Raw genomic sequence first — 25,225 nt, 5'->3', positions numbered from 1 at the left:
CTGATAAAACATGCTGTTCAAGACGTTGCAAAATAACATGTCAGCATCACATGCGCAATGGCTATGGAGAGATAATTGAACAAGCACCACAACGGTACAGTTTTATTTCTATATCATGGAATTTATTAAGGCGCGTGAGAGAAGCTGAACTGGTAAGGTAATTAAATATCTTCTGAATGTTAGTTTGAGCTGATCATGAGTTGGCGTGCTTTGACTTACACTCAGGCCAGGGGGTCCTTGAGCACCAGGAAAACCAATATTCCCCTATGAGAGAAAAATAATAAGAAAGCAACATTTAGAAACATCTTCCTTTATAATGGACAAAATCAATAAACAAACAAGCAATCCTGTTGCACCCGCCTCTTCATTTCTCATTGTTATGCAGCCCGTTTCACTTCGTTTTGAACTGAATGTGATGTTAGTACTAAAGTGTGATGAAACTCAACAGAATCAAAAATACAGTAAAAACAGTAGTATTGTGAAATAGTATTGCTATTTTAAATGACTGTATTTTTTATATATTTTAAAATGTCATGTATTCCTATGTTGATAAAGCTGCATTTTCAGCATCCTTACTCCTTCAGAAATCATTCTAATATGCTGATTTGCTGATTTTCTTATTATCAATGTTGAAAACAGTTATGCTGCTTGATATCATTGTGGAAACCATGATACTTTTTTTTTTAGAACAGTATTTATTTAAAAAATTGAAATATTTTGTAACAATCCAAATGTATGAAATGCATTCTTTCTGAAAAGAATCATTCATTTGTTTAAAACAACAACAACAACAACAACAACAAAGGTTGTGTGCATATACATATTGCACAGTGATAAAAAAAGAAGAAAAAAAAGAACGGCCCTTCATATCAAAAAGGGGTCGCAGACTCCTGGTCTATAATAAGAATCCTCCCAAGCCATTGCACACAAGTTAAAACGGGCACAAGCTAAGTGTTAATTCTCATTTTCATCTTGAAATTAGGTTAGGCACAGGTTTGGGACTCTTTTGGAAAACCTTCAGCATTTCTGGGCCAAACCTGTAGGGGGCTCTCTAACCTCACAGCAAAGAGTAACTACTATGCTGCTTTCCCTTCTTGGTCCTTCCTAATTGAAAACACTGAACCTGAAAGAAAATAGATCGTGCAAACAAACACTGCATCATGGGACTACATGCTAATGACTAAATGAAGTCATGCAGAACAGTTCACCGTATGCTGTACTTCTGAAACAAGGTCTCAGCATTGGTTTGTCTCTTATGACATGGGCTACACTCTGAAAGCCATCTGGGGTCACTCAGTCTCAGTTAGTAAGAAAAGAGGGCTAAAAAAAAGGGAATCCTGCCAGAAATAGCCTTTTAGGGAGAAAATTAAGAGCATAATGGGTAAAGTGGAAACTTACCGGGGTTCCAACAGAACCAGGAGGTCCTCGCTCCCCTCTAGGACCCTGAACACAGACAAGGATCATGTTTTATAGAATACAGGGGCAGGGGGAGCAACCATTATAACTGGGTTAGGGGGGGGGGGGGGGGGACCTTTTTGGAAAATAATCATTACTGGCAATATAGCATGATGACTAAGACCAAGCAGAAGCCTCTGACTACTGGTTGCATCAGCAGTGAACTGAATTAATGTGCATGCGATGCGGTAAGTAATCCTACTATCCCTAGTCCCCACCTAACTGGCTTTCAGGAAATCATTTAGGATGACTGGGCGTACATTACATTATCTAATTAATATTTATTTAGTCAAGATGATAAGATTTACAAATGTCCCTCCCCCCACCTTTTCACATCATTCCAAAGCCACTGATAACACAGATCTGGGACAGAATATGGGACAGAATAATGAAATGTGTGTGTGCTATTGGGCTCTTATATCCTCTCTAATTGGCACTGGTAGTTATGAAACCGTTATCGGAATCTCGTACCGGTTCTCCTTTGCCTCCTGGGTTCCCTGGGAATCCGGGCAACCCTGGTGGACCAGTGCACTGACCACTGTTACCCGTCTTAAAACATTGAGCAGATATGAGGGGTTACAATCAAAAAATGCTTGAACAATTTGAAGACAAAAATAAGTAATGACTTTAATGTGATGTAAGGGAACTGGTTTGTGTCAGTACAATGGAATAAATGAACATTTTCAGTCATTTCAATATTATTAACTAATCTTATTTATCATATGATATTTTCCACAAACTTACGGGCCCACTTGGTGTTTCCTCTCTCTGCAGCTTCTCAAAACACTGTAAAGGTGATCATAGAGATGGGTTTAGAAAACTGTGCGCATTCAAACAGTACTATATGTTGTAGCATGAGCAAAACCAAAACCAAACAGAAAACACAAACCCACACCCTTGTCTGTTTAATACCAATCACTTCATCCATCATTCATCCCTCTCACCCGTTCACATCCTTCTAAGGGCACAGCGCCAGGCTTGCCCTGATCTCCCTTCTCGCCCTTAGAGCCAACAATCCCGGGCACACCTGGTAGGCCCTTGGAGCAATCGCCACAACCCTCCTACAGTGAAGCAAACACATGTGGTCTCACTACAAAGAGCACAAGAACAATAAATACACAGCATCGACATGCACATACTAGTGAATAGCATTGCTGCGTTGAAGAGCAGCAATGCCTTGCTGTCGTATGTGTAGTATTTGTATACACATTACCGGATAATACATGTCTTTCATTGCACATGCATACTAATAATTCTATAGACAGTTGAACACCGGCAGTTAATACAGAGATGCATATTAGACTGTTTGTTTACCTTGCCTGTGGAAGCTGAATCCTGAGGCAGAAGAATAGGAAGCTGCAAGATGGAGGATACAGTCAGATATGGTGACGGCATCAAAAAAACATTTTTCATTTCACAACAACTGAATGTGCATTTATCATCAGAAGTTCAGAAGAAAGTGACTATGATGAGACCAAGGCAATGCAGTACACTATACAAGTTCATTTTTTAAAGCATTGCTTTGAAGTCTACAATTAAGTTATGATCTCATTAGGTCATTTATAACAAAAATCTCATTTTTATAAGGGAATTATTTTGCATGAAATTATTCAGAGAATAAATTTGAGAATAATTTAACATGATACATTATTTCACATTATGCTACATTCATTAAACTGTCATTTCAAAACGGTTCACTGACAAATTGCATCTATAAACATGTAAATCAAAATGTATTTAGTTATGGTTGAATAAATTATGCTAGTTAGTCATTTACAACATGGATAAGAAGTTACTTTCACGTCCTACTTTTAAAGAATTAGTTTCAAAGCACAAAAGATATCCAGAAAAACAGACAATTCCAAACATTCCTATGTGCAACACCCACAAAATGAACTCACGTGGAGTATGCAACGAACCCCCAGAGTATTTTAAAGTATTTTTAGGAATCAAACTCAAATTCCACTTCAACTTGAACCAATGTATTTCATGCACTTGGCCCATTTTGGAATAGAGGACTGGAATATTACTCTAACTACAGTTACCTGAACTCAACCTGAGAGCTTGACCGAGGATGAGAGCGTCCCTCAGATGCTCTTGAAGGTGCTATGAGCATCCAGATACTGATTCGAGTACATCATCTCCTCTCACCACTGGATGGTCTGGGCTCTCCACAGCTCAATAAAGTGGTTTCATTCAGGGACCACTCATACAATAGCACCTTATTCAATCCAATTACTTTTAATCCAAACTACTGTAATTACGAGTTTTTAAAAGAACCATTTGAATTCCTGATGATATCGTTACTCATTTATTTGAACTATTTAGTGTTTTTGACTGTACAATTTTGAATATTAACGAACTAGCTTTGGGATTAAACTGTTTGTGGGCTTTTGTTTTTTAGCGAATTAATATAACATGGTTTAGATCTGATTGTGCTCTGGAAGAACTCGGTGGTCGGATTCTGCTGATAGAAGTGGAGCAGAGCAGACCAGGATGGAAGTCCGTCCAAATTTCCACTGCAGGCTGGAAGCCCAAAGCTCTGATTCCAGGATGGGCCTCCGGCCAGCTGAGAAAATATGTGTGCGGAGAGACGGGGCCATTAATGCCGGAATGCTGCTTTCAACCAAAGATCTAATGGCTCTTTATGTACGGCAAATCACTCACAGAAATGGCTGCCCTAATCGTAACTCAACACAATGGCAGTGTTTACCATTACACAAAGCCTCAGAGACTATGCGTTAACACTGAAAGGGTAATGGGACCATCGGCGGCCATAAACGACACACTACAACAGAGATGTCCTCAAAGAATGCTGAGCTAAGATGCTTACAAATGCTTACTGGTTCTTTTTTGTATTATAAAAAGGCTGATGGGTCATTGCTATTGTCCTCGTGAATCACCTCTAGCGAGCTCCGTCTCCCCGCACTGGTTCAAAGACATCCAACCCGCTCCCCTTCTAACACAGAAGTCAACCAATCAGGCTCCTTGATCTGTGTTTATTTTTACTGTAATAAAGCTGTTGCACTCCACTAGCTCCTCCCCCTGTCTGGTTACTCACTGCTTGGCCGGGTGGACCCGGTTTCCCTGGTACGCCATCGTTGCCAGGGATACCCTGTAAGAAGGAACTGAGGTTGAATTGGTTTAGCCTGTGGCCACAATCTGGACACCTCCGTCTTCAGCAGGGCAGAGGGAAAGTAGCCAAAGCCCTTGACCCTCTCCTGGTTTGTGTTCCAGCTCGGAGTAGACATTTACATTTTGTTTGCCTTTCTCTGTCTATATTTTTATTTTATTTCAGCTCTTCTGAGGCTTGGGAAATTAACACAACACCAGGTTAAATACCACTCAGTGCTCACGGTGAGATTATACAGAAGTTAATTTGCCAGTTTATCAGGGTGATTTTAATGTTGATGATCTTAAATGCCATAATATTTCCTCATTCTGCATTTAAAACAAAACTGATGAATAATACACATGAACAATGCACACATGTTAAATGCACCAACCTCACAGTGAGCTCTGCATGGTTTTTAAAAAGAAAAAGCAGCATGATCCCAAACCACTTATTTAATTAATGTATTAATTACGATTACATTTAAGTAGTTTTTGTGCAATATTTTAACTATACATTAAGGCTTTAAATTTGCAAGCTACATTAATACCTACATTTATTTTATTATAACTTTTAAAAAAGCACAGCCATTAACAAAACACATCCCACGGCACTAACCAAAAATCCCAGAAGCCCCTTTAAAGCGTGCAAATTTAACAGCAATGTTTTAACATAGCGCTCTTTTACAAACTACATTACAGTTGCATGACATTATATTTACATTACATTACATTACATTAATGGCAGCTTTAAGTATTAATCAATATTTGCTAAAGTAACATTTGTTTTTATATGTAAACATTTATGGGTGCATTTAAATTTGCTTTAGCTGAAGCTCAGAGTTATCCATGCAGGCCTTCCCAATACAGAAGCCCCACAAAGACAGCAGGAAGGAGAAGGAACAGACAGAAAAGGCAGAGGTACACCATGATGCAATCTTTTTAATACTCACCTGTGGGCCTGTGATTCCTGTGATGCCATGGGGCCCTGGGGGACCTGGAGGGCCTGGGGGTCCAGGAGGACCCTAACACACATAAAGCACAATGAAATCATTAGAAGTAAGAAAACGGCTATGCATTAATCTTTAAAAGAGTCACATTTTTATGTCTGCAGAAGTCCAATAGTATTTTATTTTCCTTTTACAAACTCAAATAGCAGACATTTAAGCAGCAGAAGAGAAATAAAGAGTAAAGACCTGAGGACCAGGCTGCCACCTGCTCTCACCACCTGGGACCCCCTGCAAGAAAAGAGCAACCAAGTTCAGATCTGCGAATGACATCAGGTCTCATGATCTGAAGTGAGCGTGTATGTGTGCTAATTTCCTCCTTATTAACAGCAATAAAATAAATCATTAGCTCACAGGTCCGCCAGTTCCAGGGAACGTATTATGTGAACAGTTGCACTCTCCTGGTTCACCCTATGACACAGAAAAACAATTTGGTCACACTGATTTCTACATTATCTGAGTAATGATTTCTACATTATCTGTATTGCTAACCACACCTGATATATTCAACAACTCAACAAAATAATGTATCATGTTTATTAATATTATATAGGATGTTTTAATATCTAATATAAACAATATCCATTTAATTGTTTGATTTTTGACAATAACTAAATGATCATTAGACTACAACAAAACATAATATGCATTATGTATATTTGTGAACATACTGTATATATGACACATGTAACATGCATGTGTCCTTCTATCACATGCATGCATGCACGCACACACACACACACACACACACACACACACACACACACACACACACACACACACACACACACACACACACACACACACACACACACACACACACACACACACACACACACACACACACTGTTGACAACATGACATGATGTCAGGGTTACAAAAAGTTTTCGGTGTAAAATTCGATCCTGGCACTCGACAGGACTGACAGAGCACTTCATCACACTTAGGAGTAATATGCATCATTTGATATCAGCTGACACTTTCCTCTGTGTTTAGACAAATTAGTCTGGGAGACAGCAAAGGACATTAAAGAATGAAGCATTTCCAGGCCTTTGCTTTCGAGGTCTCTCTTTCTCATCTCCCTCACGCTCACTTCCTTTCTCTTTGATACTCTGTGATGTTGTCAGATTACAGATGACAGATGTTATATTCACCAATTAATAGTCCTGTTTTAGCTCGAGGGCATTTTTAACTTTTTCAGCACTGTCAAACTCTTCTGTCAGACTTATGCGTCTGTTTGTGTCTCCAGGGTGGACACATCATTGTGCATACAGACGGTCGCTCTAAACATTACTCCTCCTATCCCTCGTTCTCTCCACACTCACACTCACACACACACACACACACACACACACACACACACACACACACAATCTCACTGCTTCGGGGGAACTCGAAATCGCCTCCCCAGCTCACTGATCCAGACACTTACCTTGTCACCCTTAGGCCCAGTGACTCCCTGAAAGACAAGAAGAAACACACACACAAAGGCTCAGTTTGACAGTGTTATTGTGTGTAACTCTCCAGGGCCAGTGAGATGAGTGTGGATCGGGGAGGAGCAGCGACAGGTGACGTGATGCAAGTAGACAATGTGTTGCTGTTAGGGATCCAGACAGAGTCGGATATGACCCAAGTCTGTTTCTGGATTCGCTCCTCAAGCTCTCTGCGACAAAGCCCCAGGTAATTAACATCTGATGTAAGAACAAACAACGCTAACTTTGCTTTTTTTTTATTAGACGAGCTCTGGCAAGACAACAAATTCTTGTTGCTTTTGTCGTCGCAGTTAATGGAAGTTCGTTTGATGCCATCACTAGACGCCAGAGCAGTGAACAATGGACAATATGGTTGCATGAATTTGAGTGTGTGTCACAATAAGGGAATAATCTGGAGGAGATGATCAAAGGGCTGTTGGAGAGGAATGAATAAATGAATAACTTACAGGACTCCCATCCTGCCCTGGTATTCCAGGCGATCCTGTCATACCATTACTACCCTGTGAAACACAATATATAACAATTATTAGCTGGCTGTGTCTTGCTCCACTCCTAATTTCCCTTATTTTTACTTAGTCAGTACATTCTTAACACGAGTATTAACAGCATCAATCTGAATTATTCACTTATCCTGCATTATTATGCAAAACAGATAAACAGCCAAAACATTATGACCAGTCACAAGTGAAGCGATTATCGTTGATCATCTCCTAACACGGCCACATAATAAGGTCTGGGTATTAGATGGTAAGCAAACAATCAGTTCTCATAATCAACATGTTGGATGCAGGAGAAATGGTCAGAAATAAAGATCTGAGTGGTTTTGACAAAAAATATTATGGCAAGGTGACTGTGTCAGAGTATCAGCAAGGATTGCGTGTTGCTCTTGGTCAGCAGTGGTGAGAATTTACCGGCAGTGGGCAGAGGGAAGTGCCCTCTTTAAGCAGGATAATGCACCCTGCCACACTGCATACTATTCAGGAATGGTTTGAGGAACATGATGAATGAAGAGTTGAAGGTCTTGCCCTGGCCTCCAAATTCCCCAGATCTCAATCTAATTGAGTATGTGTGGGATGTGCTGGACTAACAAGTTTGATCCACAGCGGCTCCACCTCACAAACTACAGGTCTTCTTCTGCTAATGTCTTGCTGGCAGATACCTCAGGACACCTTCAGAAGTCTTGAAGAGTCCATGCCTCAGCGGGTTTTGGCAGCACATGGAAGACCAACAGCATATTTGGCAGGTGGTCATAATGTTTTGGCTCATTTCTGTACATACATAATGGCATTTAAACATTAAATTGTTACAATTAAGAGAGGCAGAAAAACAATGTCTGCCTTCCTGGCTGGGGAAAATCCTTCTGTCCATGTCATGCTCTTACCGGAGGTCCGATTTGTCCTATTCCCATTGGCCCTTGTGGCCCTGGTGGTCCCATCTCTCCTTTTGAACCCTATTGATATCAAGCAATACATTAGGATAATAGTGAGGTCTGTGTCCAGAGTTTCTTTTGGCATGTAGAGTGCTGTGTCATTGCATTAGTGATCTACCCTTTGACCCGCTGGTCCCATCGGCCCTGAGGGTCCTTGACGTCCTTCTGGACCCTGTATGACAAACATGACCGTTTTCACACTTGGTTTTTACATGTGGTGCATATTAAATAGGCCAGTTTTTATGAATTGTTGTGATTCATATCATACACTACTGTTAAAAAGTCTGGGGGTTAGTAAGATTTAGTTTTTCTTTTGTTAAGAAAATAATACTTTTATTCAACGAGCATGGAATAAAGTGATCAAAAATGACAGTAAAGACGTTTATAATGTTAAAGGATTTCTATTTAAAATAAATCCTGTTCTTTTGTACTTTCTATTCATTCTATTTCCACAAACATATTTTTCAACATTGATAATAATAAGAAATGTTTCTTGAGCATCAAACCAACATATTCGAATGATTTCTGAAGGATCATGTAACACTGAAGACTGGACTAATGATGCTGAAAATTCAGCTTTTCTTCACAGAAATAAATGACATTTTAAAATATATATAAAATACAGTAATTTAAAATAGTAATACTATTTCACAATGCTACTGTTTTTACTGTATTTTAGATCAAATCAATGCAGCCCTATTGAGCAAAAGATACTTTAAAAACATTTACCAACATCAAACTTTTGAATGGTAGTGTATCAGATAACAGTACACAAGAAAAAATACAGACAATTCAAAGAGAACAAAAATCTGCTAATTTGCACACTCAAAGGGCCAAATCCATGTGTGAACACCAAAGAACAAGATACTTTTTGTGCACTTACAGCAGCTCCGGGAAAACCTCTAGGTCCCTGCTCACCCTGAGTGAGAACATCAAAGCATCAGAAAGGGCTGGTGCATTCAAGGAATTATTTAAATACAACCAAGATCTGTACATTTATCTAAAAATAGTATAGTTTTTCTGACTGATTACAATAGCTGTTCATTCACCTGCAGTCCTGGAAGGCCAATACCTGCAGGCCCAGCATCCCCCTAATGTTACAAACATAAGCGTCACTCCACAGTCACTCTTTGGCACACAAATGTGACTGATGTATGCATTAGTCAGGTTTGTAACTTTACCTGACTTCCTTTGAGCCCCGGAGGACCCTGGACACCAGGTGGGCCTAGTCGACCCTACAGAATAAAGATTATAAAGAAAGAGTCCAGATTTTGCTAGATGCTGAGTCGTCATGTACTGTAGGTTTTCTTTTCCTTTAATTATTATTATTTTTTTTTACAATTAACAAATGAATCACTAGGGAGTACATTATGCATTCTATCATGGTACGATCTGACATCGATTCTCTAAGCCAGCGATACGATATTTGCACATACCTCAAAACATGCCACAATATGATTACGATTTGATTAGGTGACAGATATGTATCATTATTATGATCTTATGTGCCAAAACCAGTTACATCTGTATTAACTGCAATCAAAATATAACATGAATATTTAATTGAACTCTCAAATCAATGATGAAACAACTTAAAGGCAGTATTTTAAACATTACATATTTTACATATTTGTTTAATGGTATCTACTAAGTACTTTGAATATTAATCAAATAAATATATATTTTTTCTTTTTTTAGCTCGTTTTATCATCTGCTAGGCAAAACCAAAAGTCCAATCCCTTAGAAAAGTTACGGCACATCTCTCCTCAACAAGACGCACGATTTGAAGTAAATGTAGCACACACTGTGTGCTCCCAAGTTTAATATTTCAAGTTTTGCATTTGTACAGAAAAACCTGCACCTGTTTCCCTTCTCGGCCCTCGCCTGGCAAACCCGGCTCTCCTCTCTCTCCCTTGGGTCCTGGAAATCCAGCAACATTGTCATTTCCTTCAGGGAGTGATGGACAGCTGTCACACGCGTCTCCCTGGCGATACAGACACAGATGCAATAAGAAAAGACAGAAAGTTTTCAAATCGCAAGGGAGCAGAGATCCAAATGGTCAAGCGTTCTCATCTGGTGTGATATTTTTGCCTTATACATAAGTCGTATAACACCTTAATTCTAAAAGTGTAATCAATTATATCAACATGATTAATGATTATTCAAAAATACTGTGATGGCGCATAATTCAAGGCAGTGTAATTAATATGTGACCACATGATCAATGACCTTTTCTCCTTTTAGTCCATTAAGGCCGTTCCTGCCTGCGTCTCCTTGAGATCCTGGGTCTCCAGGTGTCCCAGCTACACCTGGGTCTCCTTGTAAACCCTGATCACCCTACACACATACAAATGATATTTAAACCCTTGAAAAATCCCCCATATTGTGAACACACTATTATTTGCACTGCTTTAAGAAAAATAATGAACTTACTTTCTCTCCTTTGAAACCTTGAAGACCTGGTGGCCCCTGTTGAGACAGCCATTTTCAAAGCAAAGTCAGTGGGTTTTAGGCTCCTCAAATTAAAAAAAATATAATAATACACTGAGAACCTCTTCATATATAGAGCGAACATAAAATAGTCATGCTTACCTGTTTGCCCTCAACTCCTTCACCTGATGGGCCTGGAGGTCCTGGAGGGCCACGTTCCCCTGTGAACTTTATCGTACCCGGGCGACTTCCGACCTCAGAGGAAGTGGTTTGGCAGTCTCCCTTTAATAGAAGGCACATGTGTACCATGTAAGCACATCTATACACTTCTAATGAAGTAGAGAAAACCACAGTAAAAACATTTACTTACTTTTTCACCTTTTATACCAGGTATTCCTACACCAGGTAGGCCAGGAACTCCCTGAAAAAAAATGAGGCCACAAGTGAAAATGCATCTATTTTGGACTCAATTTAATACATTTTTAATAACAAATGAAATTGCCAGTATAACAATTTGAGTGATAAACTGATAAACATAAAAACAAACATGGGTTTTAGAATCGTACCCCCAGTTTCACAGACGAGGCTTAAGCCTAGTCCCAGACTAAAATGCATGTTTTAACTGAAAGCAACATGCTTTTATCTTAAAATAAGCCAGTGCCATTGTTTTGTCTCAAGATGCCCACCAGTGATGTTTTTTTCAAAGGCATGTTTGTAAAAGCTTAAATGTCCTATATGAACTAAGGCCTAATCATGGATTAATCTAAGCCCTGTCTGTGAAACCAGGCATTAGTTTTTTTTTTTATTTGGTTTGTTCCTCTTTTAAATAACAGTGGAACTCAAGCTGAATTAACTCCAAAAAGTTCATTTGAGATGATCAAAAGAGCATCTTGCATATTAAATTCTTTAAAAATATATATATTATAGAAAATAAATATAATATAGAAAATCCTTTATCGTTTTTCTTTTTCAATATTTTTTAAACCCTACAACTTTGTTCATTTCAAAATTCAAATTAATACAGATTTTAAATGCAATTTGGGGTTGGTTAGTTTTTGAAAGATTAAGTTTCTTATGCTTACTAGGGTTGCATTTATTTGATCACAAATACAGCAATATTGTGAAATATTATTATTTTAAAATTTTATGTCAACTATAAAACTATAAACTAAACTCAGTTGCACAGTCTTTAACCAATTATTCAGCAGTTTCTTTTTAATTGTATTTTTATTTTCCACTATTTTCATTGTTTCTGTGTTTCCTGGTTCTGTGAGGTTCCATTCAAAACAATTTAAAATGAGTGCAGAATAACAAACTCTGAGTTGAGCTTTATCACCTGGGCTCCTTTATCTCCATCTTTCCCACTTGGCCCTCTTGTACCAGGTTTGCCCTAAAAAACATAAACATCTCCATATTAATCTAATGTTGAGGTCAGTCATAATTCACCGATGCAAGTAAAAAGAAAACATAAATAAAAATAATAAATATGAAAACAAAATAATTACTTACCATTTTCCCCTCGTTCCCTCGGCTGCCTGGATTTCCCTGTAACCAAACAGGGTGTCAGCAGAGCATGACACAATAGTGGATAAAAAAAAAGAAGAAAGAAAGTGGATAAACATATAAAACAAAAAAAACTACAGTCCACACATTAGTGTTTCTAAAGTGACTATATTATTGTAAAATGGATTAGCAGGCCACACAAATTCTAGACAGTTTCACTTCAATAGTTAACATAACTATTAGAAACAATAAAAGGTTCACAGCAATGGCATTGAAGAACCATTTTCATTGAACTGTTCATAAAAGAACCATTTTTTTCTTAGTGTGAAGAACATTTTAATAATCTAAACAACCTTTAACCACTATAAATAACCTTTTGTACAATGAAAAGGTTTCTTTATGGAATCATTAGACACTTTTCCACCGGCGGACCGAATCCATTCTCATTGCTTTGCTTAACCATTCCATTAACTTGTGGGTTGGCCAACTATGCTGAGAACGGGTTGTAATATGATGCTGAACTACGCTTAAGTGAAAATATAACTGGAACTGTCCCTTACTGTTCTTAGAACGTTTGGCTCGATGGTGGAAAAGTTGACGCCAATAAAGCACCTTTAATTTTTTTTTTAAATGTACACTGTAGTCATGCCCAATGGCTACAAAAAGTATTAGGGACACATAAGCTACATTTTTATTGGCATCAGAAAACAAATGACGCCCAAAGTTTTCTCAAAGCTAAGTTTTTGCAATTACTTTTAACCATCTGGTCCCAAGGTCATTTTAAATGGATGTATGAAGTCAGTTTCTCTCCACCCAGGTGCCCTAGAGAGCAACCACAGGTGTAGTTCATCACATTAAGTATAGAGATGTTCCACTAAATCTGATAACCAACTTATTTTTGTGAAATGCTTTCTCCCTGTACATGAATATCAAGTAAAACAAAAGGAAAGAAAAAGAAAAGCAGAAAAGATCAGTGCATATTAACATACATGAAATGACAGGCACTGGTTGGTTAAGTCCCCAATCTGTCATTACAAAAAAATGATTTTAAAAGCATTTTGTGCCTGAAGCTTATATCTGAGCTAAATGCGTGGAGTAGCCTACGATTATGCATCAGCCAATATATAAATCCCTGCTCACCCATACGCAACCACTGAAGTGGTTATCAAAACTGTTTGTGTTGTAATTTAATGTACTTCAGGATTTATGGGAGGAAGTGATGCAGAACTTTTTAAAATGATGAGTGCTACTGTAGCTGTCAATGAAAAACCACTCCACAACATTCACCTGCTCTCCTTTCTGCCCAACACCTGGATCTCCCTTATGTCCCTTTAGATTCAACAAGCCTGCTGGAATATCTCCAATGTTAGGGCAGCCGGAACATGCTTCACCCTAACAGAGCAAAGATGGCAAGACATTAAGAAAAGTTGCAAAATTAAGTTCAATGTCAAGTAATTTACAAACAGTCAACAGATTCTTCATCTTCCTCGACAACAACTGGCAGACCCACCTTTTCACCTCTGGCCCCATCGGCTCCTGGCTCCCCCTGAAAGATAATCAGTTTTGTAAAAATGGCTCAAATTCTGAATGAAATTTTCAGTGATTCAGCACTCTGGATTTTGAAAAAAGAAGGCAGTAGTTTAGTTTGGAATACACACTGCTGTAGTTGTCACAATGCACAGTTGCTGACATTTTAGGAAAAACTGTCCAACAGGATGCAGCTTTTGATATCAAGGCATATTTCATTGTGTGTGTGTTTGTGTGTGTGTGTGTGTGTGTGTGTGTGTGTGTGTGTGTGTGTGTGTGTGTGTGTGTGTGTGTGTGTGGACTTTGGAATGGTACAACTTTCAAAAAATCTAAACTTTCTTCTAAGTCCAAAAAACAAAAACCCACACACTAAGGGCCAGATTCACTAAACAGGGCAAATTAGCATCAGACTGCTATCCCATAAAAGAGCGATGGAAGTGGAAAGTTCTGTAGGGGATCTACTAACAATGCGCAAATAAAAGGACCCAGACACAGCCATTTCATTTATATTATGACCAAATCCACTAATCTACCAAGAGAAGTGCAAATTAAAAATAACGTAGCTTGGCAAACGATATGTTCATTCTGTGGCATTTTAAATAGTGGAGATAATTCTCTCTGTTCTCTGTGGTGTCTCCTCCTAGCTTAACTATTGCAGCCATGTCAAGCACACATTGCTTTAAGTCCCCTTGAAGTCATTAATCATAGTATCCCTTAAGACTCATCTTTGATCACCAAAATAACATATTTAAGCATTTTTTCCTTGAAAAAAAATTCTTCATGCCTTAAAATAGCTTGAATTATCTACACCCTTGCCTCATTTAGTGCACACGATTCTATGAATATGCAAATTAGCCCCGCCTCCACTCACTCACTCCAGCTCAGAGATCTACTTGTTGATGATCACACGTTGACACTATTGGTTACAATGTAGTTTGTGACGTCAGAAACACCAGCGATTTCAAACTGCGTTTTTGAGACTGTCTTTGGTTCACTGCAGTTTTAAGGAGAACATACTCAGCAATGGTGTTGACTTGTGAATTTACACATGCTTTGTCTTAAAGGTGCACTGTGCAATTTGTAGCGGCATATAGTGGTAAGGTTGCGAATTGCAACCAACAGAAGTTACGGTGGCCGAAAGGAAAAGATGTCGTCGTCTGAGACAGCGGAGAGTAGCCAGTTAAGTTTTATCTTTGTTAATCTTTGTTTCTTTACAAAGATAAATATAGATATTAGGTTTACTTGATTATTCAGTATTCAGAATGTTCAGTGTATTTGAGTGAATTTTCAGAGTATTCAGTATTTATAAATGATATGTTATTACAAATATTATTGTTACTTGTTCTATGTGTCTGTGATTTATTCGTTGACTTTAGCTAGCTTCTTTGCACGTAGAACAATATAGTGACGAAACGCGTTTGTCCGGTAAGGGCTACTGTAGAATGTAAGGGGACCCGCGGTGTATGTAGATAGAAATGGCTAATTCTAAGGTAATAAAAACATACTGGTTCGTTATGTTAGGTCTTTATACACCACTGAAAACATAGTTATGTATATGATATTGCATTTCTGTGAACAGATCCTCCTAAATATTACACAATGCACCTTTAAAGCATATTAAAAACACCACATAGACGTATAAACAATATTAAAAACTTGATTTTGACCACGGGGGACTTTAAGACGTGCTGTTTTGGGTGTTAAATAATGGTGCCAATACCAGTAAATTAACTAGTGTAAACATTAGTAAATTACTTTGTATGATTAAGTAAAATATTCTCCACCCATAAATTTTGTGTCTGAAAGGGAAACTCCTATACATCCATATACAATAAGGTCAGCAGCAAAAATAACTGTGTCCACGACTTTCCATCACTCATTTTTCACTGGGTGTCTTCAGTAAATCCTGACTAGCTGGTGAAAGCTGTTAAAAATGGCTCATTATAAAGTAGTTTGCGATGTAAAAAGAATGAATTCATTAACACATCATGGTGCATTTAGACATCATCAACCTATATAAAGTGTCCTGGGCAGTAATTAAGTAATAAGAAGGAAGTTGGATACATATAGTCAGAAATGTTGTTTCTAATTTCTCATGCAAAGAGGGTATTTACACTAAAGCCTGAAATGTAAAGTAGCAAAAACAGCCCAATTAATTCTAAGGGTCAGAGAGAGGGTGGAAAATGGTAATATAAGCTAAATTATGACTAGTTTTAGTGCAAGAAATCTTGATTAACATTATAAGTGGACCTCAGGGGAACAAAATAAGATGATTGAAAATAGAACACAGATGAAAATGTGAGTGTAATTTGCCCATGGAAAAATAGCCTTCATGGTGTTTAGAGTAGTTTATTTTTTCATCCAAAAGACTGGCTGGTGCTTTGTGAATGCCCAATTTTATTAATTAAAAAATATTTGACTGGTGTTAATTGTAGATGCTACTCATTTAAGTCAAAAGTAGCATATGATTTGAGGTACTTCTATACAACTATTTAAGGGTTTGTTGGAATATCAAACAGTAAGTAGCAGCGATAGTGTTGTTGCTTGCCTTAGCAAGCACATGAATTATGATATTCCCCCTCTAATCATGCATACATTCATGTCTCAAGTAAGCAGTAAACACACACCTTCTCTCCTGATTTGCCATCCAGTCCTGCAGGGCCCTATGAAAAGAGAGCCATATGAGTATGAGCATCAGTCTCCCTAATCATGACACTAATGTCATCCAAGCTGACCGCAGCTTCCCCACAGCCAATGTCCCGTATTTGGACCCTGTCACTTTCTGCATCCCACACTCTCACTCTCTGTCCCATAACTAGGTATGAGGAATAGATCCTGATGGTATTGGAAATCGTTACAGAGAAATGCGAACAAGCGCTTTGTATGGTATGCCGCATAGAATACTTTTTTGTCAGAAGAGAATGGAGAAATTTTAATGGGGTAAAAATAAAAGGGCCTTTACCGTAGTCACAGAGTAAAATGGAATCTGACGTGGATAGTGGTCTAAACTTGGAGGGTGGAAATGTTTCATGGATGAAAAGAGAGACCTGAAGGTCCCTGAAGCTAAAATGAACCATGATAGAATATCTGTTCACTCATCGAGAGGGTAGTAGAATGACGACAGCATTTCTCATTCAACACAAACAACAGCAGGTGAAAAAGACCTTGCTGATTGTTGGCTTATTTCATAGAGCTTGGCAAACACAAATACGGCAGGCCCACTGAGGTGAACAACATCTTTTTGCAATGATAAAGTGCCTACCAGCAACAGATTTGAGTAATGGAATTTAAAAAAAAACTTTCAGGATGCTACACAGAGACATTGAATCAAACATAATGAACTGCTTTTAGCTTTTTGTGATTATCACAAGCAGTTTCTCGAGTTGGTTTTGGAGTAAACTCACAGGTGGGCCATGTTTTCCTTTGCCTGGGGCCCCTGGTTCTCCTTTAGGCCCCTGCATAGCCAAGGAGTTGCCAGACTCCGAAGAGATCACTGGACATGATTCACACGGTTCTCCCTAAGAAAAGAATGAAGCATTTAAAATAAATACAACTTCTGTCATCATTTACTCACGTATTTATTGTTCCAAACCTGTATGAATCAGGGTTATCATCGTTAATTACTAAAAACATTTTTGTTAATTGAAACAAAGCTAAAATATAAAATTATTAGATGAAAAACTTAAAAATGGTCATTTGAAGCACTAAAAAAACCATGAAAACTTAACTAAAACTAAAAACGAAAGGGAATAAAATCTAAATAGTAATATAAATAAAAATGACAAAAACAAATAATAAAATGATAGAAAAAGGTTAATTAAAATTAAAACAGAAAATATAAAAAAGATTATTCAAAATATTAATAAACTAGCTAAAATAAAAAAAAAATATTTTTATTTTTTCATTTTACCTAACAAAAGGGTTTTTCATGAAGGGGGGAGAAAAAAAAAATTTACATTTGTGTCCCATGCAAGAAAGAACGTAATATGGGTTTTGAACAACATGACATTAGTGAGTAAATTATGAGTAAAGAATTATATATTGAACAAGCAAGAATATTCACTGTGACTTTCTGTGAATTCTGAGCAGAATCAACACGCAATAGCAATTTTCATGCAGAATCTGAAATCTAGACTGCTTTAGCTAACCTTCTCGCCTTTATGTCCCGAAGGACCTCTCGGACCCTGTCAGCAAAACAGAACACGTCATTGGGTATGCATGAAGATTAGAACCGCAGAAGCTCATTCAGTTGCAAATGCAAATTATGTGCTGATAGCTCCAGTGGTAATAAAACTAATTATGGTGCTGATGATAGTAAACACATTTTGTCCCTTACAGTGACAGAACAATCAGGATAGTGATAGAAAATCAGGATAATTAGCTTCTTCCGTCTTAGCAATTCAGCACACACCATCATTTCACATTGACATCTCTCTATAGGTCAAAATGAGAAAAATATGCACTTACAGGATCTCCAGGCTTTCCATCTAAACCAGGTATCCCAGAATTCCCCTAGACATGTACAGATTGTTTTGTTATTAGCACATATGCAACTGGAAGAGACACATTGAGGAAGGAAATGGTACATTTACATTAAAAACAAGTTAGCATCTTCATCACTTTGGGGTCAAAGCCAGAAAACATCCCTGTAGTTCAGTCTCAATAATAAAAGATACTCTGGTATATAATGGTAAACATACTTTCTCCCCTTTAGATTCTGCAGGTCCACCAGGGGGTCCCTGTGAGAAAAAGACAAATGTTTAAGGTACTTATTACTGTATACTGCACACTATAGTGTGGTGCAGGGATTACGCATTTTTGTAGGACAAATCCCATAAATCAGTTAGCATTTTAGCACTTCTGGTTCCATCGTCCTAAAGTCAATGGGGTTTTTTTTATGGATTTTTGGTTAAATGCTTTAAATAAGGTGAATACAAACTTAAGATATTGTCACGTTTTATTCTATGATATAAAATACATCAGTAATACTCTCTTGTGATTTTTTTTAAAGCTTTTACTTGTCTTGTAAATAGCGGTTGCCAGCAAGTGGCTAAAAGGGAACACAGAGGTTGCCGGGGACATTAAACATCATCAGCCGAACAGGTAAACTCATCTACTCACTAGTCAGACTAGTAAGACTTAGTCAGACAAAATTCATAAAAGTTGTGTTCATATGTGAAGATTATCACAATGAACAAACTGTGTGGAAATCATAAGCTTTTGTTAACAAATTATGGTAACACTTTATTTTAGGGTCCAATTCTCACTATTAACTAGTTGATTATTGGCATACATATTACTAGGATATTGGCTGATTATTAGTACTCATAAAGCACATATTAATGCCTTATTCTGCTTGACCTTATTCTACATGATCTAGGCTATCCTACCCAAAACCAAAACTTAAAGGGTCATTCCACCGGTGGAGACATGAATATGTATTGAAAGTGGGTCATATATGTAGTAGAATAGTATCATAAATTTCTAATTTAGGACCTTCTTGGCCGATAAAAGGCAGAAAATTACTTTTTAGTGCTTGTGGATTGTAGACAACGATCCCCATAGTGCATTGTAATGCTCAGCTCCGCAGACCACTCCCACTACAGTAGCTGGTTTAACTGCAAGATATTTGTGCAATGAACCTGCCACGTTAGCGTGTTAACAAAATGAAAATAAACTTACTTTACAGAAAGACGACCATTTGACCCTTTAGGCTTTGGCTGACGTTGACAGTTGAACTTAGGTATTTTAAAGTAGGTCTCCAGGACGCCGCTATCCATATGGGGTGCGAAACTCGGGTGAGCAACAACACACACGTCCGTGTCATCCTCCGATTCCGTAGCACCGCTGGAATTCTCGGCAGCAGACAGACTCTTGTTCTGTGTCCATTGGCGCACAGTGAGAGCACAGGCACCACCAATCTGCCCCAGCTCGAGCCATTGCGGGCTCCTCGTCCGCGGCAAGCAGATCGTCTGCATCGGCTGTGGTGGCAGCAGCTTCAGCCACCTCCGGTTCCTCCATAGCCCTCAGCTGCAAGTCGCTATACTGTGGCTCATAAAGGTAGCCACAAACATCCGTTTCTACCATAACTTCGTCAAAATCCAGATCCTCGATAATGCATCCGCCTGTGTATTCAGTACCTTCGTCCATATTTTCAAAAAGTTTCTCCCGGTGAAATCAAACGCACTGGCACTGATCTGATAGGTCTGTTAGCGCATTAGGTCCAACCCCCTATGGGCGGGTTTGAAAGGGTGGGAACTAGTGCTTGTAGTCTTCACAGAAATCCCCCCATTTTACACTTCCTCCTACAATGACGTAAAATGACGATTTTTGCGTCATTGTAGGAGGAAGTGAAAAAGGTAAATAGAGGATTTCTCTCTTCTCAGGGGAAAATGAAAGAGTGTTGCACGACCATTCAATAGTATGACTGGATTTCTAACAATGGAAATCTTAATGCAAATGGGTGGAGTGACCCTTTAACAAACTACCATACTAACTATTAAAAAACAGTAATTAGTTTATTAATAGAGTTATAATAGAGTTTATTTAGGAAAAAGTAATTGTTAATAGTTTGGTAATAGTGAGAATTGGACCCTAAACTAAAGTGTGACCCAAATTAGGTGTTAGTTATTTAATTCTATGTTAATTATTAAATTCTATACTACTGTTCGGGTTTGGGGTCACTAATATTTTTTAGTTTTTGAAAGAAGTCTCTTATGATCACCAAAGCTGCATTTATTTGACCAGAAATTCAGTAAAAACAGTAATATTTTGAATTATTATCACAATTTAAAATAACAGTTTAATACATTAAAATGTTATTTATTCCTGTGATGGTAAAGTTGAATTGTCAGCATCATTACTCCAGTCTTCTGTGCCAAAAATCATTCTAATATCCTTCAGATCCTTCAGAAATCATTCTAATATGCAGGTTTAGTTATTAACATTGAAAATATTTGTGCTGTATAATGTTCTTTGACAAATAGAAACATTTGAAATAGAAATATTTTGTAACATTCTATATGCATTTACTGTCACTTCTAAACAATTTAATGCAACTAAATAATAAAAGTATTATTTAATCGTACTGACCCCAAACTTGTGAACCGTATATAATGACCTAAAAAAATGTTTCACTCATTGATTTGTATTAGTTATTTTCCTCAATTCTGGTGTTATTGGCAATCTGATCAAATAAGTGACAAAATGTCATTTTCAATGTCAGCTCAAGGTCAGCTTAGTGCATTTCGACAATAACAAGTAGTTCTGCTGTATATTGAACTTTCTAGCAAATTTAGGGTAAGTTCTCCTACTTTTGCAATTTAACGCTTTTTTGGGTATTTCTATCCAACAAACTCAAAAACAATAAATCCAAAATGTAACTTTAAAAGGTAATAAAGCCTCTATGTAGAATCTTAAAACTGTCTAGAAAGACTGCATTTAAATGTTGAATATTCCTACTGGTGGTCCTGGTTTCCCAACTCCGGGCAGTCCAGGAAGGCCTGGGCGTCCTGGTTCCCCTGCAAGCCCCTCCGGACCGACTACACCAGGAACGCCCTGTGAATTAATCAGAGCTGAGAAACACTAGCTGTGCATAAAAAGCACTACAAAATAATGATACCACAAATCTAGTGTTCATTTATAGTATCTCAGAAAACCGTTAAATAAATCCCAAGAGGATCAGTCCGTTTTACCTTTTGTCCTTTGGGGCCCACCACACAAATAGGATTGGCTCGACCCTATGACAGGCAAGACCAATAAAAGATCATTAGCTTGAGTTCATCTCAAACATTGGCATTGGCAGTATCACAATGCTTACATAACAACCCTCCAACCGGAATCAAACAAGGCAGTTCACCAATGACTTGAGGCTTAGATAGATAAACAGTTTAAAGGGAAACTCCAAGTATGCATTAGCCGGCTCGGCCATATTCGCCATCCACTTAGATATGCTTTGTATACGGAATAGAAAGGATTAAGCATAATACAACCCGACTATCCATTTAAAAGAATCAATGAGGCTGCATTGATTTGTGGCTCTTTGTTGGCTTATGTAATCTATGCAGCATTAAGAAGATTTAACACCGAAAGAGATAGCTAATGAAAAGAAAAGGCAGCAGAGAGTATATGGGTAAGAGTCCAATACATAATGCTTTTCGCAGCAGAGCGCTTTGAAAATTTGGGACCACTTTAAACAATATAAAGGGAAAGAGACTCTTACATCCTTTTAAAATTTAAATATGTGGACAGAGACATGTGATAGATTACACAATCGTTCATTATTTTTTGAATACACTCTTGCAGCGAGACAATGAAATATATCAACATGTCTGAAGGAGGGGACCTAGAGGCATGTGCATATACAATGTACTTAAAGTAGGGCATAAATAAAGAGCATGTTTGAGTTTCACATCAAATGCAAGTCGCTTACATCTTTGCCTGGACTTCCGGCCAGACCTGGGGCTCCGATTTCTCCTTTCTGCCCTTTGTCCCCCTGAGTATTCCCCCGTTTATGAGAGAGACAAGACAGACAGAAATGGAGAGAGAAGTAAGTGGCAAGCTCTAATACACTCATACACATTATATCAGCACGATGCCATCTTCCTTTACCTTCACTCCTATAACTTCCCCCCAGTTGGCAGCCAGACCCTGAAACGTAAGAGAATGAGAAACGGGCGAATCAATAGCCAGCAATAGTATCAAGATATCCCCTCTGCTTTCAGTGAAGCCTGTTGAACAAAAATTCGATCGCCCACCTCTCACTAAAAGACAAGGTTGGCGCACACACTTACAGACTCGCCCTTCTCTCCTTTCTCCCCTTTAGCACCTTCTAAGCACTAAAACACACAGATAAAGCATGTCATCCAAGCAATTCATTTACATTCAGTGGAGTTCAAACATCTGAGACCACAAATAAAATCTGGGATTGATAATCTTCTAATTTAAACTTGAAAACGATTCTAAAATGATACTAAGACTCATGCATATTGCTATGCTTATAATCTAATTTAAAATATATTTTATTTTATATTCTTTAATATATAGGCCATATTCTATTCGTTTAAACGGCTGATTCATTCAGGAATCAAGTAAATGGCTCTCTATATGAATGGCCAGATTGATTCGCTCAAAACGCAGATTAATTCAGAAATTAAAACCTCTGCGAGTTGCTTGAGACGCACAACAGTTCTTCTCTGACTTCATAGGTATTATTTTCATTTGCAAAATTGAGCGTTTAAATACGTTATTAAATTTTAACACGTTATTTTCCCCATAACTAATTCAATTAAATTAGCATGTTAAATCGACAGCCCTAATATATATATATATATATATATGTACGTATATCATTTTTTATGTTTACTTTAAGACAAGACAATTTATTCAACTAAGGATCTGTCAGTGCCAGAATGCAAATGCAAAAACCATATTGACTCACTCGTCCAGGAACTCCAGCACCAGTACAGTCCAAACCCTGTGAGATCAAACATTTTATAAGAACAATTTAAGGGAACAATATCACACACATATACCGCAACAGTCTTGCTTTTGAAATGCCTTGTATCAGTCCCCATCTTGAAGACTCTTAATGTTGTCTACATGAAGGGATATATAAACCCTCTGGTGCTGTTCGGTCAATTTTGACCAAAAAAAATTACGTTTTTTTTTTTTTTTTTACTTCATCGAAATGGTACGAAACTTGGTAAAGGTTTTGGCACTGGTCCTGAAAAAAATAGTCACACTTGTGCTCCTCACGGTCAAATATTGGAAACAATAGAAACAAATGGGCGACAAACTTTTTTAATTCAAAAGCAATCAACCTTAAATTTGAAACAACATTTGTTTAGATGTATGGCTTTGATTTTTGAGTTTAAGAGTAAAACGCATTTTGGAAAATACATATTTCATATACAAATAATTAAAAAAAAACATTGTGCAATTTTCATAACAATAAATGTAAAATTTTCACTTTTTTAAATGTTTTTCACTTGCCAAGTGTCGTCTTTAAAAAGAGACAAAACTCAAGTATGTGCTCCAAAGCAATTAAAGATTTATGACAGTTTAAGTTGGAAATTACATATTTTCAAAAAGTGAATAAATGGATTATAACTACTGCATAAATATAACGTAGTACCATAAAATCCCCTAAAAATACAAAATATTAAATAAAAAAAACATTATCGAACTAAAATATAGTACAATCATTTCATTGAAGAAAAAAATAAATCTGTCACTTTTTGACCTGATGCGTCGAACAGATGATGCCAGTAATAATGAAAGTTTTGAGTAGTCGGCCAAGCTGGATCACTGGCACAGAATCTAGCTCCTAATGAGGCATTTGTATAAAATGCCAAACTAAACACCGCTGTAATCATTTATTCCCAGGCCTGGACAGAGAGTAGGATTTTGCACACAAACATATTTGCTCAAAGATTGCCATTTCTTACCTGCTCTCCCTTTTCTCCTTTGAGGCCTGACTGACCCGCATAACCCTCCTGGATAACCTGCAATATACAATAAAGAATGTACTGCATGTATATAACACAATTTCATATGAACCCCCAGTAAAAAAAAGACCAGCTTGGACTAAGCTGGCAAGGGCCAAAAGCAAAAAACATATACAGTGAATGCATTTACTGTGCCAAGATTTAAATTTTGTACATGCAAATATCGAAAAGATCATGTGACGTGGTGGTAAAAGCCCTGATTCAATCCTTGACACTGTGCAAAAATATCTGGAACTGCACAAAAAAAACTAAAATCTGGCATTTTTCTTCCAAGCAAAATGCATTAAGAACACTACACAGTGCATTGGCTGCTTCTCATAAAATTCCTCAAAGGTAGCAGAAAGTCTGGCCAACCTTTAAACATTCAAACTTTACAAGCGTCCTAAATCTGTGCCAGATTTTCAAAAATGTAAATGCATCTCTTTCCAAAGGCGTGATAACACTGCACGCAGCACTCATGCACACTCATGCATGCAAATCCTGCTGCCTACCAACACAGCCATTATACATGCTGCACACGACAAACTGAATGTGAATACCCACACTCGATTCCTCATTGAGCAGTAAACAGCCTGCACACTGGAAAAAAAAGAAACCCAGTTGTTCCCATCCATGACCACTTATTTTCAAGAATATGATTTTCGGATGTAGTATTTTTCACTCCATTCTACTCTAATTCAGTTTTGCCTTTGACGTTGTAACATATGTTGGCCTGCGGGTGGCAGTGCAACATAATGCTAATCGGCATGGGAGTGCACGATC

General features: G+C 37.7%; 1 protein-coding gene across 8 annotated transcripts in view; it reads right to left on the bottom strand.

Moving 5' to 3' along the window:
• The window catches only part of col16a1 (collagen, type XVI, alpha 1), an 83,175-nt gene that overhangs the window by 12,521 nt on the left and 45,429 nt on the right, over positions 1-25,225 (bottom strand). For 2 of the 8 annotated variants that reach the window (XM_077196012.1, XM_077196009.1), the window contains exons 10-48: positions 25,007-25,042; positions 24,404-24,460; positions 23,395-23,430; positions 22,748-22,792; positions 22,566-22,604; positions 22,387-22,449; positions 21,650-21,694; positions 21,417-21,512; positions 18,656-18,694; positions 18,423-18,467; positions 18,104-18,139; positions 17,360-17,473; positions 16,583-16,618; positions 13,939-13,974; positions 13,716-13,820; positions 12,435-12,470; positions 12,262-12,315; positions 11,296-11,346; positions 11,088-11,207; positions 10,929-10,964; positions 10,725-10,832; positions 10,357-10,479; positions 9,677-9,730; positions 9,545-9,586; positions 9,379-9,414; positions 8,614-8,667; positions 8,448-8,516; positions 7,513-7,566; positions 7,006-7,032; positions 5,928-5,984; positions 5,763-5,804; positions 5,520-5,591; positions 4,517-4,570; positions 2,770-2,811; positions 2,400-2,516; positions 2,200-2,241; positions 1,927-2,004; positions 1,399-1,443; positions 220-264 (exon numbers count right to left, since the gene is read on the bottom strand). In XM_077196012.1, the coding sequence (XP_077052127.1) occupies positions 220-264; positions 1,399-1,443; positions 1,927-2,004; positions 2,200-2,241; positions 2,400-2,516; positions 2,770-2,811; positions 4,517-4,570; positions 5,520-5,591; positions 5,763-5,804; positions 5,928-5,984; positions 7,006-7,032; positions 7,513-7,566; positions 8,448-8,516; positions 8,614-8,667; positions 9,379-9,414; positions 9,545-9,586; positions 9,677-9,730; positions 10,357-10,479; positions 10,725-10,832; positions 10,929-10,964; positions 11,088-11,207; positions 11,296-11,346; positions 12,262-12,315; positions 12,435-12,470; positions 13,716-13,820; positions 13,939-13,974; positions 16,583-16,618; positions 17,360-17,473; positions 18,104-18,139; positions 18,423-18,467; positions 18,656-18,694; positions 21,417-21,512; positions 21,650-21,694; positions 22,387-22,449; positions 22,566-22,604; positions 22,748-22,792; positions 23,395-23,430; positions 24,404-24,460; positions 25,007-25,042 (2,286 nt within the window). The remainder of the gene's footprint in view (positions 1-219; positions 265-1,398; positions 1,444-1,926; positions 2,005-2,199; positions 2,242-2,399; positions 2,517-2,769; positions 2,812-4,516; positions 4,571-5,519; positions 5,592-5,762; positions 5,805-5,927; positions 5,985-7,005; positions 7,033-7,512; positions 7,567-8,447; positions 8,517-8,613; positions 8,668-9,378; positions 9,415-9,544; positions 9,587-9,676; positions 9,731-10,356; positions 10,480-10,724; positions 10,833-10,928; positions 10,965-11,087; positions 11,208-11,295; positions 11,347-12,261; positions 12,316-12,434; positions 12,471-13,715; positions 13,821-13,938; positions 13,975-16,582; positions 16,619-17,359; positions 17,474-18,103; positions 18,140-18,422; positions 18,468-18,655; positions 18,695-21,416; positions 21,513-21,649; positions 21,695-22,386; positions 22,450-22,565; positions 22,605-22,747; positions 22,793-23,394; positions 23,431-24,403; positions 24,461-25,006; positions 25,043-25,225) is intronic. The other 6 variants (XM_077196014.1, XM_077196010.1, XM_077196015.1 and 3 more) reach the window with 3 other exon arrangements.

This window comes from Siphateles boraxobius, unplaced genomic scaffold (assembly GCF_051911475.1).
Source record: "Siphateles boraxobius isolate OS27281-9 unplaced genomic scaffold, OSU_SipBor_1 35, whole genome shotgun sequence".
NCBI classification, from domain to species: domain Eukaryota; kingdom Metazoa; phylum Chordata; class Actinopteri; order Cypriniformes; family Leuciscidae; genus Siphateles; species Siphateles boraxobius.
Note: the sequence above shows the minus strand (reverse complement) of the source record. Positions and strands in the feature narration are given on the sequence as shown.